We start from the raw sequence: 11,481 nt of genomic DNA on the forward strand, positions 1-11,481 counted from the left end.
TCACACGGCGCTTTCTCCTCGGCGCAGTGACTGCTGGGAAGTGTGACGGGTCAGCGTAGCAGATGGTGCAGAATTTATACTGATCCATTAGCAAGGGATATTCTGCCTTAAGCTTCATCATCACTGTTTGCAGAAATGTCTTCTTTTTCTTTTTTACATCATTCAATGGAGAAAAACTTTTTTTTTTTTAAATCGGGACTTTTTTTTATTTTTATTTTTTTTTATTGATTTTCCACAGAGAGGAAGGGAGAGGGATAGAGAGCTAGAAACGTCGATGAGAAACATCGACCAGCTGCCTCCTGCACATCCCCTACTGGGGATGTGCCCGCAACCAATGTGCATGCCCTTGACCAGAATCGAACCTGGGACCTTTCAGTCCACAGACACGCTCTATCCACTGAGCCAAACCGGTTTCAGCGAGAAAAACATTTTTAATGGAAGATTTTTGAAGAAAGTTGATATTTATGCCTTCTATTTAGTAGCAAAGATGAATACTAAATCCAAAGAGATACTGGAGAGTCATCACAAGTGAGTGTGGTCAAACGTGTCCAGTGATGAGTGAGTTTTAGGATGGATTAAACAGGCAGGCAGCTCTTTTACCTTCCTCCCCTTCTGTGTCTGTCTAACATCTGTCACTACTTCCAGCTGTTTCCCCCCTCCTCCTTGCTCCCTTCATGGGAAACACTGGTCCTTTTTCTGTCTTTGGTCTCTTTCTCCCAGGCTCCCTCTGAACACTCCGCCTTCCTCTGACCTGAACTCGATGAATTGCCTGAGGCCACAAAATTGGAATATGAATGCCCAGGCAGGCATGTTGGTCACATGCTATCATGCAGTAAGAATAGGACACCGTCTTGAAAGGCACTGAGTGTCCCACAAATGCCCTCTAGACCTCCCCTGCTTGCCCTGTGCCCACCATGCAGGCATTCAATTGTTTCTGCCCCATGTGAAGATTGACTGTCGTCACTTTTATTCTGATTGACAAAAATCAGCCATAGTTTCTAAGGGATCTTCCTCAGTTGTGACTGGACGTTAGATCTCATTGCTGACCCTGTGTGCATGATGCTGCAAAACCAGTTCCCTTCTCACTCTTCATTTTCCTTGTTTCTGACACAGTTCTTACCATAAGAGTATTGTCCCCACTTATCATGCAGGGTTATTCTGAAGGTGAGATCACATATAAAAGTGCCACAGTTGGGATTCTCCAAAGCCCAGTGAGACTGTTTCAACACAGAAGCAGTATCATTGGGAAAAGCACACCACAGAAAAGAGGACTCAATCAGAATGAAAAGTCCTTAGACCAATAGGCTCCATAAGTGAAAAGATGGGCCGGGCCTGGGGGAGGTGCTTTGCAGTACATGTAACTGACCAAGGGTTAGGGTCCAGGATACATTACAACATAGGCACCTCTTACACACAGCGACCGAAGGACGGTTCATGCAGCACTTCACACACTTGGTCTCCAGACCCATCCATGCTCATAGGCGTGAGCACCCCGAAGGGTTTCTGTGTGGTGTGATTATTGTTTACTCATTAGAAATCAAAGCACTACATGTAAAGGATGTATTTAAAACACATGTTACATAACAATTATGGAAAACAGCTTCATGTCACATGTTTGAAAACCTCTGTAATGTCTAGCTTATCAGGAGACAGCGGATCCGCCTGTCTGCTTCTGCAGTCAGTCACTCTGTTCAAGGATATGAAGGAACTGGAACGGCACACAGTGGGAAGGTAGAAAGGAAGGACTTTGTGGAACCCCTGCCCCACGGGGCCCTCAGGTCCTCAGACAACAGAACGACTGCATTTGAAAAACGGATAAAGGAAAAGCTTCCTTGGCCAAACAGCTCATCACTGATGAGAGAAACGTGGCTGAATCATTGATTCCTGCTTTGACCAAAGGCAGAAGGTGTGAGAAGACAGAGTGCTGGTGAGGGTGGAGGAAGGAGGACACATTTGTTTCTCTGGGAGTGAAACCGGTGCCTGGATGGTTTCTGAAAGCTGGCCCAGCAGCCCGAGGACATGCCTGTATCACTTCTCCCTGGCCACAGCATGGGCTCGCGGGGCTCTGAGTGTGGCTCCTGGCCCGCCCGCCCTGCAGAGGGAGGCTCAGCGATTGCCGGGTCCTCGGAGACTCGTGCTGCTTCAGGCCGAGAAGCAGGGCTGGCAAGGACCCTGTGCACGTGTGCAAGGAGCTGACATGGATGTTCACAGCTGAGTTGTCTGTATCCGGGAAAAGATGGAGACTCCCGAAATGTCTGATCAAGAAAGTGGATAAATCATGGCCTGTTTACCAAGTGCTCAAATGGGTGAACTTGGGCTGTAGTGTCCGTGGCTAGCCCTTGGAAAAATACTGAATGAGCTGCTAGAAGATGAAATATATGCCATTTATGCAATTAAAAAGTTATTTATAAAGAGAAAATATACAGACATCAATAGAAAACACATCATTCAGAAAAGTAATTCAGGAAGGAAGGGAGAGGAACACAGTGGGGGTGTCAACAAAGGACCTCATCTGAGTCCATTTTTTTATATACATATATATTTTTAAGATTTGAAGGAAAATGTTAATTCTGGGTGGTGGGTAATGAGCGTTGACTGCTATGGTTTTCATGAAATACTTCAAATGTCCAGAAAAGTACAAATCTTGCGAATGAAATACACCTGCATGAGAAGCAAGATAGGAGGGTAAGACCTCCATTTGGCTCCTGGCATGCTCCATAACACAAAGGCTGTCACTTGTCTTCCTCAATATCCACCCCCTTCTTCCAAGTCTGATCTTCAGTCGGGCCCGGAGCCACCTCGAAAATTCTCGTCCCGGCCGGTGGACCCTGTCTTAAAGGCCGGTGACCCTAATTCTGCTCCAGGCGCAGTGCATTTGTACAGATAATTACTTTCTGTGAGAGAGCAGTCAGGACGCCATCATCATTCCTGTCTTCTGGACACCACGTGCCTTAGGAAAACAGAAAAGGCTTCAATTATCCTGTGCCCTACAAGCCGTTTGAATGTCACTTAGAGTTTCTAACCATTTCAAGCACTGGAAAGGTCACAGTCTCTTTTAGCATGTAGATAAAATGGCATATAGTTTATATATCTTTTGGGGCACCTTTCTTCTTCTCAAATTGAGTAAGAGCTCAGGCTTTTGTGGCCCAAGGATAGCAGCAGGCTCAGCATATTATGAGGCAGGATTTCTTATCAGTTCTTCCAGCAGAGGAGTCGGTCTGAGGACACAGGGAGCTGCCTGTTCCTGGGACTGCAGTCCATCAGCAGGGCCGCAGAGGATGCTGGGCCAGGGGAGATGCCCCATGGGCAGCCGGTCAGGGCTGGGCTGGGCTGGGCGACCCGCAGTTCTGGAGAAGCCAAAGACTGGATGGCAGGCCTCCTGGTAGGTCCATGCCAGTGTCCACCTGTCACAGCACCCCGGAAGCAGCTTGCAGCTCATTCTACTGGCAGCCTTATTTTTAGGGTGCCTGTGTGTGCACTGATGTGATTGTTCTTAATTCCCACAGTGATGCTTTTGTTCTGATCTGCCAGATGGACAATTTGGGAACTACTTTTTAAAAAAATTATCTTTATTGTTGAATGTAATACGGATGTCCTCTTTTCCTCCCCTATTGACATTCCTCCACCCTGCTCCCACCCCTCTGTCCATGGCCTGTGCATGTATGCATGTACATTATTTGGTTAAAAAAAAAAAAAAGGAATATTGCAGGTAGGAAGGCTTTGAAGGAAAACTGAGAAGTAAGGGTTGGCTGTCTTGCTCCCTTCCTGACCCCACAATTCCCATCAGCAAAAAGGGGCAGAACGTTCCACATAAGGTGACCTATGGGAACAAAGGCCCGTTGTGCAGGATGTGGAAAGAATGGTGGGAGTAAAGCTGGAAAATGTGTGGGAGCAAGTGTGACGGCTCTTGGATACCATCATAGCTGGAGTTTGACTTTGTCCCACGGGCAATAGGGAGCCCCCAGAGGCCCCAGGAGATGAGAGATGTGCGCATATCTAGCCTTGTAGTCAGTGACTTTGCTATTAGTGTAGAGCAGTGATTCCCAAAGTGGTCTATATCGACCCCCAGGGGTCTATGACAACCTGCAAGGGGTCTACGTCAGCGAAAAAGAAATTTGGGGGTCCATGAAATGAAAATGGGGGTCCACGATAGTGGATCTCAACATACACTGATAGTACCTATTTACTTACATCATATTATCTTATAATATAAAAACATATAAATTATTTATAAAAGTACCTATGAAGTAAAAAATTTATCATATATGTTTATAAAATTGTGTAAGTTGTAGGATAAAAACCTGCACATAATGATATACCAGTATCATCTTGTTACAAGCATACGCGCAGTAAACATTCTTGCCAATTTTTGTCTCAAAGCTTCGCGAACTTGCACCGACTTGTTCAATTCGTCACTCTATAAATATGAATGTGAGAAAAATACGTTCATTCGTTTCCTGAATCTTGAATAGGAAAGTGCTGAGAAAATATTTTAAAAAATATAAACTGGTAGTTTATCATACAAATTATAGTGAATCAGTGTTATTTTGTTTGAGAATGCCGGAGAAAAGTAGGTACATTATTTTTTATTAAATTTTAACACTAAACTTCACTACAGTTAGAAATTTACAAAAAAATCAATATCAGGTAAGTAGGGGGTCTACCCAAAACCGAAAAACATGGCAAGGGGTCTACGGCACAAACAAGTTTGGGAACCTCTGGTGTAGAGGCTGACTGGGAAGGAGTCCAGGTTACCAGTCAGGAGGCAGTTTAAATACTTAGGAGAGATGATGATGGTCCAAGTTAAGGCAGCGTAGGTATAACTGAGTCATATTGGGAAAAGTATGTTGTAGCAAGTATTCATGAGACTTAGTCATACGAAAGGGAAAAAAGATAACGTGGAGAAAAAGAATGACCCAGTGTGAGCCTGAGACACAATGGGAACCATTAATCAAGAAGGGATTCGGCCCTAACTGGTTTGGCTCAGTGGATAGAGCATCTGCCTGCAGACTGAAAGGTCCCAGATTCAATTGCAGACACATACCCAGTGGGGAGTGTGCTGGAGGCAGCTGATCAATGTTTCTCTCTCTATTCCTCTCCCTTCCTCTCTGTAAAAAAAATCAATAAAAAATAGAAGGACCGCACTGTAGAAGCCAAGGGAATCATATTCAAGAAGGAGCAGAAGTTTAGAAAAAATGTTGCAAGGAAACTAAGTTTTGGCCATAACAAAGTCCCTAGTGGGCTTTTGAGAAGGCAATTTCCAAGGAATGAGAGGTAGGAATGAGGTTCTAGTGGTTGAGGCATGAACGGGAGGCAAGGAAGTATAAATGAAACCCAAAACTGCTCTGGGGAGATTTTGTAGTGAAGGAAAGAAGCGATATGTAGGCAGAAGTGAAGAAATTTCTATTTGCATAGTTCATCGGCTTACAAAACACTTTTACATCCATGACCTCAGTCAATTCCCAAGACAACTTAGCAGGTAGGAAGGGGAGGTATTGATATGCTGGGAACAAAGTGAGGTTAAAAGGAGATTCAAGGCTTGAGGCTTGCCCAGGGTCATTGATAACAATTAAGTGGGAGAACTGAATTTAGAATTCAGGTCTTTTGGCTCTTAATTCAATGATCTTTCCCCTGAACTTGCTTTATTTGGATATTGGGCTTGTTAAAGGGGTTTTGATCTTATCCAGGGGACAATGGGGAGCACCTGGAAGGTTCTGTGCAAAGTAACGGTATGTGTAAGCCAATGCTCGAGGGAGGCAATCTTGCAGGGAGTGCAGGATGTGTTGGTGGAACAGACACCTTGGACAGTAGACCATTAGGACACGCCGCAAACCAGGCACAGCTTAAATAAACATCGCACCGCATGCTGAGACGTTATTTCCTGTTCAGTCCTGTGGATCCTCTTCTGTTTGTGTCAAGGAGAGGATCACACTTTGCCAGTATCCTCTCATACCCCTCAAATACTTTCTAATCTCCCTTTTGAACAAAGAGAGAGTTAGCCACAGGCTGAGAACAACTGTATTCAACAGGCTCCGGCCAGACTGAATTACATTGCTGTGTGTTCACTCTGGTTTTAGATTATCCTCCAGTTATGACAAGTAATACTGATTTTTCATTTATTGTAGTTATAGAAGGTTGCTTTCAAATACACCTAAGTGAAAAAAGTCAAATTAAAGAAAAATATTAAGCCAGATGGTACACACATATGGGAACAAACACGATGAATGTGCATCCTAATGACTAGCGTTTGGGAAGTTCTTATATTGGAGACCATTGTAATAGGATTGATGAGGGTTTAGCCCAGGGTGGGATGTTGGCAGGGGAAATGGAGAAGACGTCTCTGGTAGACATTTTAAAGAAGTTAAAAAATTGGGGTATTTTCTGCATCATTTCTCAGGATGCTTATGGCTGCAATAAGAGAAAACTTAAATTAAAAAAAAGTCTGTGCAATAGCGTGAATTTATCGTCTCATATAACAAGAAGCCTCAAGGTAAGATTGGTCCAGATTGGGTAAGTTGGTGGCTCAGTGACATCACTAAGGACTCAGCTTCCCAACCCCTGCCAGCCTCAGCACATAAGCTTTGGCCTCGTGGCCCCAATGTGGCTGAGTGGTTTGAGGAGTCCCATCACAACAAGTGATGTGGAGGTGAAGGAGGAAGAAACCTTCCCATGAGGCACCTGCAGCAAGCATCGCCTCTCAGCATTCGTTGTCCCCAAAGAGGCTACGGATCAGGCACCAGCCAATCATTCAAAGGGGACCCCAATGAGCACCGCTAACCTAGTGAAGAAGGGTTTATTCTCTGAGCGAGGGAGAGAGATCCTTTGCTGAAGGATTTCTCGGCAGAACAGGGCTCTGTTAACCAATATGGCTGGTAGGCAGTCAACTTTTACAACTTATACCGGTGCTTCTGAAATTCCTCAAGTTAGCTCTGGAACATCAGTGGGAAGGTCTTGAGGCTTGTAGGTTTTATGCCTTAGATTTCATTTAGCTCTTCTTTCCATGTGCTGGCTCACCGCAGCACGAAATACGTCCACTGCAAAATCGACCTCCGCCTTCGTGACGCACAGCGAGGGTGCGATGCGGAACGTCTGAGGAGACAGGAAAATAGGGCGGTCAGAGAATCAAACGTGACTGCGAGCAAATGCGTTAAACTACGAACCTAAGACTTTGCTGTTGTGGCATTTCCTGTGTTTCCTTGGTAGGTTGGTCTCCTTTCCAACGCTGTGCCCCGGCCATTCACCCCCAGTCTTGTAACAATTCTGGTACCTTCTGGCTGTGCTCCTTTCCCTTTTTGTCATCTGCTCACCTCCTCGCCCTTCCGCCTCCTTCACTGAGATCTTAGTTCCTATCTACACCCCATTTCTGCCACCACTGAGGGTGACCTCCATGTCCATGTGTGTACAACCCAACAGACTAGCTTCTTACTTTCTTGATTACCTCAACTCCCCGAACCTTCTTCTCTGCTTCTCCGAATCCGTTCACACCCACGCCGGCACCAGGAGCCTCCTCTTCACTAGAAATAATTCCATTTCTGATCCCCCTGTGTCTGCCCTTAAAATGAAAGCTTCTGTCCCTTCGTCCCTCCATTCTCCTCAGATCTATCGCCCCACTCAGTTCTCTTCCTTTTCTAACCAGCTTGGAGCACGTGGTTGATCGTGTGACCTGCTCTCTCACCTGTCCCCTCACTGCGCTTGCATTTCCTTCCACTTTCTGCAGCTGCACCCACGCCCACCCCGAAGTCCCAGCCCTGATCAAAGCTATAACTGAACCACTTTGTGCCAACACATGTAGCCAAGAAAGTGCTAAAGAACATCTCGCTGCTTGGCAGCCGGACAGCCCTTGTCGGCAGGGCCTCCAGGTTCTGCTGGTCCCCTGCATGTCTGTCAGATTCCCCTTTTCATTCTACACCTTTTTCTTGCTTCTCAATCTCCTTGCTCAACTCCCACGCCACTGGCTCTATTTCATAGAAGATCTTACCTGATGTTTCTCAGAACCTGTCAGGCAAGATCTTTCCAGAGAGTTCTTTGCTCCCACATCCGTTCTTATATCCTAACCTGAACATCCTCCCAACCTGAACACTCAGAGAATGAGGTATCTGCTCTTCAGCTCCACATTTTCCACCTGTGCCGTTGGCCCTGGCGACTCCCACCACCGTCACTCAGGAACCATCCGCGTCCTCTTGCATCTTCAACTTCTTTTCAACTTTCCCCCAGACCATAAGGAAGCAGGTTTACGGCTCTCATAACCCACATCAAACCACATGGAGTGAACATCTGTTGGTCCCCTCGTCCCTCTAGCTGTCATATAAACCTTATTCTCTCTTTTTATGAAAATTTACTAAAAAGACGGGTTGAAGCTTATTGGTCACCATTTTCCTCTCCCCTCTGTTCACATCTCAACCCACTGCCAGTTGGTCGTGCCCCTGTCACCCTTCCACCAGCACCGTCACCCGAGCTGCCAGGGCCTGCTTCTGCCCTCGCCTTCCTGGCCTTCCCTGCTGCGCGTGGCACGTGGGTCCCTCCTTCTGAACTTGTCCACTTCCTTGCTGCTCTACACTCTCCAGCCTTTCTCTCAGCTCTCCGCCCTTTGTCCTGTCACCACTCAGGCACGCTTTCCTCCACCCGCCCTTTCCATGTTGGTGGACAGCTTTCTAGCCTCGTGTCCCTGCATTTTTGATGCAGACACACTTCCCAGGAGATGTCCTCATCTCCCCACTCACGTGATGGGTCCCAAACTGTGATATTCAGCTTCCTTTCCTCCGAGCTACAGACTTATCTACAGACCCGGATGTCCACCACTCCCTCGAATGGAGCACGGTCGAAGCTGAAGTCATCTTTATCCTGAACCGAGTTAGACATGAGGGCTCCATCCTTGACTCTCTTTCTCCACATGCAGTCCTGTGCATTTCACATCCAGAATTGTTCTCTGGGGTCTCTCCCATCACATCCACTACTGCTCAAGCCCAAGGAGCGTCGTCAACCCCCACCTGGACTCCCTGCCTCCCAGCTGGTCCCCTCAGCTTCACCCTCCTCCGAGGACAGATTCAGAAATCAGATGGCCTGAGTTTGGATCCTGGTTCTGCCACTCACTGGCTTTGTGACTTGGGCAGTTTAACTAACTTCTCTGTGTCTCTTTCCTCATCTGTAAAATCCTATCTAATAAAGAGGCAATATGCAAATTGACCATCACTCCAACACACACGAAGGTCGCCCCCATGTGGTCAAAGATGGCTGCCCCCATGTGGACACAAGTTGATGGCCAAAAGATGGCCAGCAGGGGAGGGCAGTTAGGGGTGACCAGGCCTGCAAGGGAGGACAGTTGGGGGGGGGGGACCCAGGCCTGCAGGGGAGGGCAGTTTGGAGCAAGCAGGCCTGCAGAGGAGAGCAGTTAGGGGTGACCAGGCCTGCAGGGGATTGCAGTTAGGGGTGATCAGGCTGGCAGGGGAGGGCAGTTGGGGGAAATCAGGTTGGCAGGGTAGTGGTTAGGGGGTGATTAGGCAGGCAGGCAAGTGGTTGGGAGCCAGCAATCTGGGTTGTGAGAGGGATGTCTGACTGCCCATTTAGGCCCGATGTATAAAAATTCATTTGCTACTGTTAATGAATTAATTGTAATGTAAATATCGTAATGTAATGGTCTTGGGCTCTACAGCAGCAGTTCTCAACCTGTGAGTCACAGGTTGAGAACCTCTAGCAGGGTCACCTAAGACCATCAGAAAACACATATATTTACATTACGATTCATTAACAAAATTAAGAAGCAAAATTACAGTTATGAAGTAGCAACGAAAATAATTGTATGGTTTGGGGTCACCAACAACATGAGGAACTGTATTAAAGGGTCGAGGCATTAGGAAGGTTGAGAACCACTGGTCTATACCTTAGACCTCTGCCCCCAGCCAGTCCTGTGAGTGTCCTGCGGTGTGAGGGACGAGGGGGCAGATTGCTCCAGTCTCAGCAGCAGCCCGCACTCTGAGGTTGCTCCGGCCCCGGGGGCTACTATGTCTTAGGAGGTTTAGGGTTTTCAAAGTCAGAGCCCGGGGCTCAGTGAAGAACAACCAGGATCGCTCTTACAGGCCCCAGGGCACCCACTCATGAGGCACGTTGCTTATTGCATGACAGTTATGACTTCACTATGACCCACGCTGTAAGTTCTCTGGTTTGCTGGTTCTGGACTGTTTACAGAAAGGTGACAACTAAATCATTGGACACAGCGGCCCCTGGTGGCCCTCAGGCGCCACTGCCACTTCATTTGGAAAATTCCTGAGCGGGACGCCTAGAGGGGCTGGTCCCCAGCACACCCTTTGGAAAGGGACCCAGCAGCCGGGGCGTCAGGGAGGTGCCCACCTACAGCGACTGGTCACCCGCCCGTCCCTCACCTGGGAGAAGAGGCCTCCCCTGCCGATGATCAGGCCCATCCGCCTGCAGCCCTCGTGGATCTGGTTGACTTCTTCCCGGGGCAGGGGCTGGCGGCTGGCCTGTGAAGGGAACACATTTCCATCTGGTGGTGGCTGGTTAGGGACTTACCCCAGGAGGAAGGGAAGCAGCCCAAGCAGTCCGCGTTCCTCGCTCCCTCTTACCCCTCTCTCCGGCAATGGGATGAAGCTGTTCGTTGCCAGACTGGGTTTTTGGGGTCTTATTAGGTATCAATTTTGTTTGGTGTTTGTTTGTATCCCGGTCTGTTCTCCAGTTCCTGAGACCAGCGCAGCTGCAGGCAGAAGCCCGGAGCTCTGGCACCTGCTGCGAGCTATCCTCCCTCACCCCTCCACCCCCCACCCCCCGCCCCCAGCTGGAGTTGGGGTCTGCCCTGTGACCATACACACACACACACACACACACACACACACACACACACACACCTACCTACAGATCTTTAACATCCTTACCCTAAACCGTTACCACAACCTTCTCCCAGCCCTTCCCCCTTACTTCCACTAGCTCTCTGGACCACTTGCTGCCCCCCCCCCCCCCCCCAATAATTTCCTGCCTGGCCCACATTTGTGGTTCTAAATATTCAGTCATCAGCGATGCTCTTTGCCTAGTGTGGCAAGAAGATCAGCTCCCTTTTCCAAATCCCACCCTCACCCCTCTGGCACTCTGAGAGCCTGCAGCATTTTGTGCACACCCAGCACTGCTGCCGCCCTGTGGTTCCCCCTGAGAATGCATGAAGCCAGCTTTGGGCTGATGCTTGCTATTGGCCTGTTGCTGCCCCAGAAGCCGCAGAGAGAGAGAGAGAGAGAGAGAGAGAGAGAGAGAGAGAGAGAGAGAGAGAGAGAGAGAGAGAGAGAGAGAGAGAGGGAGAGAGAAGAGAGCCGCAAGCCAGCACCTACCTTATCCTTCACCATTTCTATTCCCACCATGAGGCCTTTGCCTCGGACGTCACCGATGATTTCAAATTCATCCCGCAGCTCAGCCAGCTTCAGTAATAGGTATGTGCCAACTTCTAGACTGTTCTCCTGCAGCTTTTCCTCTTTGATCACCTGT

The 11,481-nt window shown here is 48.0% G+C and overlaps 1 protein-coding gene across 3 annotated transcripts in view; it reads right to left on the reverse strand.

Annotated features, from left to right (window-relative positions):
* Nucleotides 1-1,546: 1,546 nt before the first annotated feature.
* AGXT2 (alanine--glyoxylate aminotransferase 2) overlaps nucleotides 1,547-11,481 on the reverse strand; it is a 33,082-nt gene continuing 23,147 nt past the window's right edge. For all 3 annotated transcript variants that reach the window (XM_084881904.1, XM_084881905.1, XM_084881907.1), the window contains 4 exons: nucleotides 11,328-11,477; nucleotides 10,377-10,475; nucleotides 6,478-7,089; nucleotides 1,547-1,672 (listed from right to left, as the gene is read on the reverse strand). In XM_084881904.1, the coding sequence (XP_084738030.1) occupies nucleotides 6,982-7,089; nucleotides 10,377-10,475; nucleotides 11,328-11,477 (357 nt within the window). In that variant the 3' untranslated portion in view covers nucleotides 1,547-1,672; nucleotides 6,478-6,981. The remainder of the gene's footprint in view (nucleotides 1,673-6,477; nucleotides 7,090-10,376; nucleotides 10,476-11,327; nucleotides 11,478-11,481) is intronic.

This window comes from Pipistrellus hanaki, assembly GCF_964339955.1.
Source record: "Pipistrellus hanaki genome assembly, chromosome: 4".
NCBI lineage: Eukaryota > Metazoa > Chordata > Mammalia > Chiroptera > Vespertilionidae > Pipistrellus > Pipistrellus hanaki.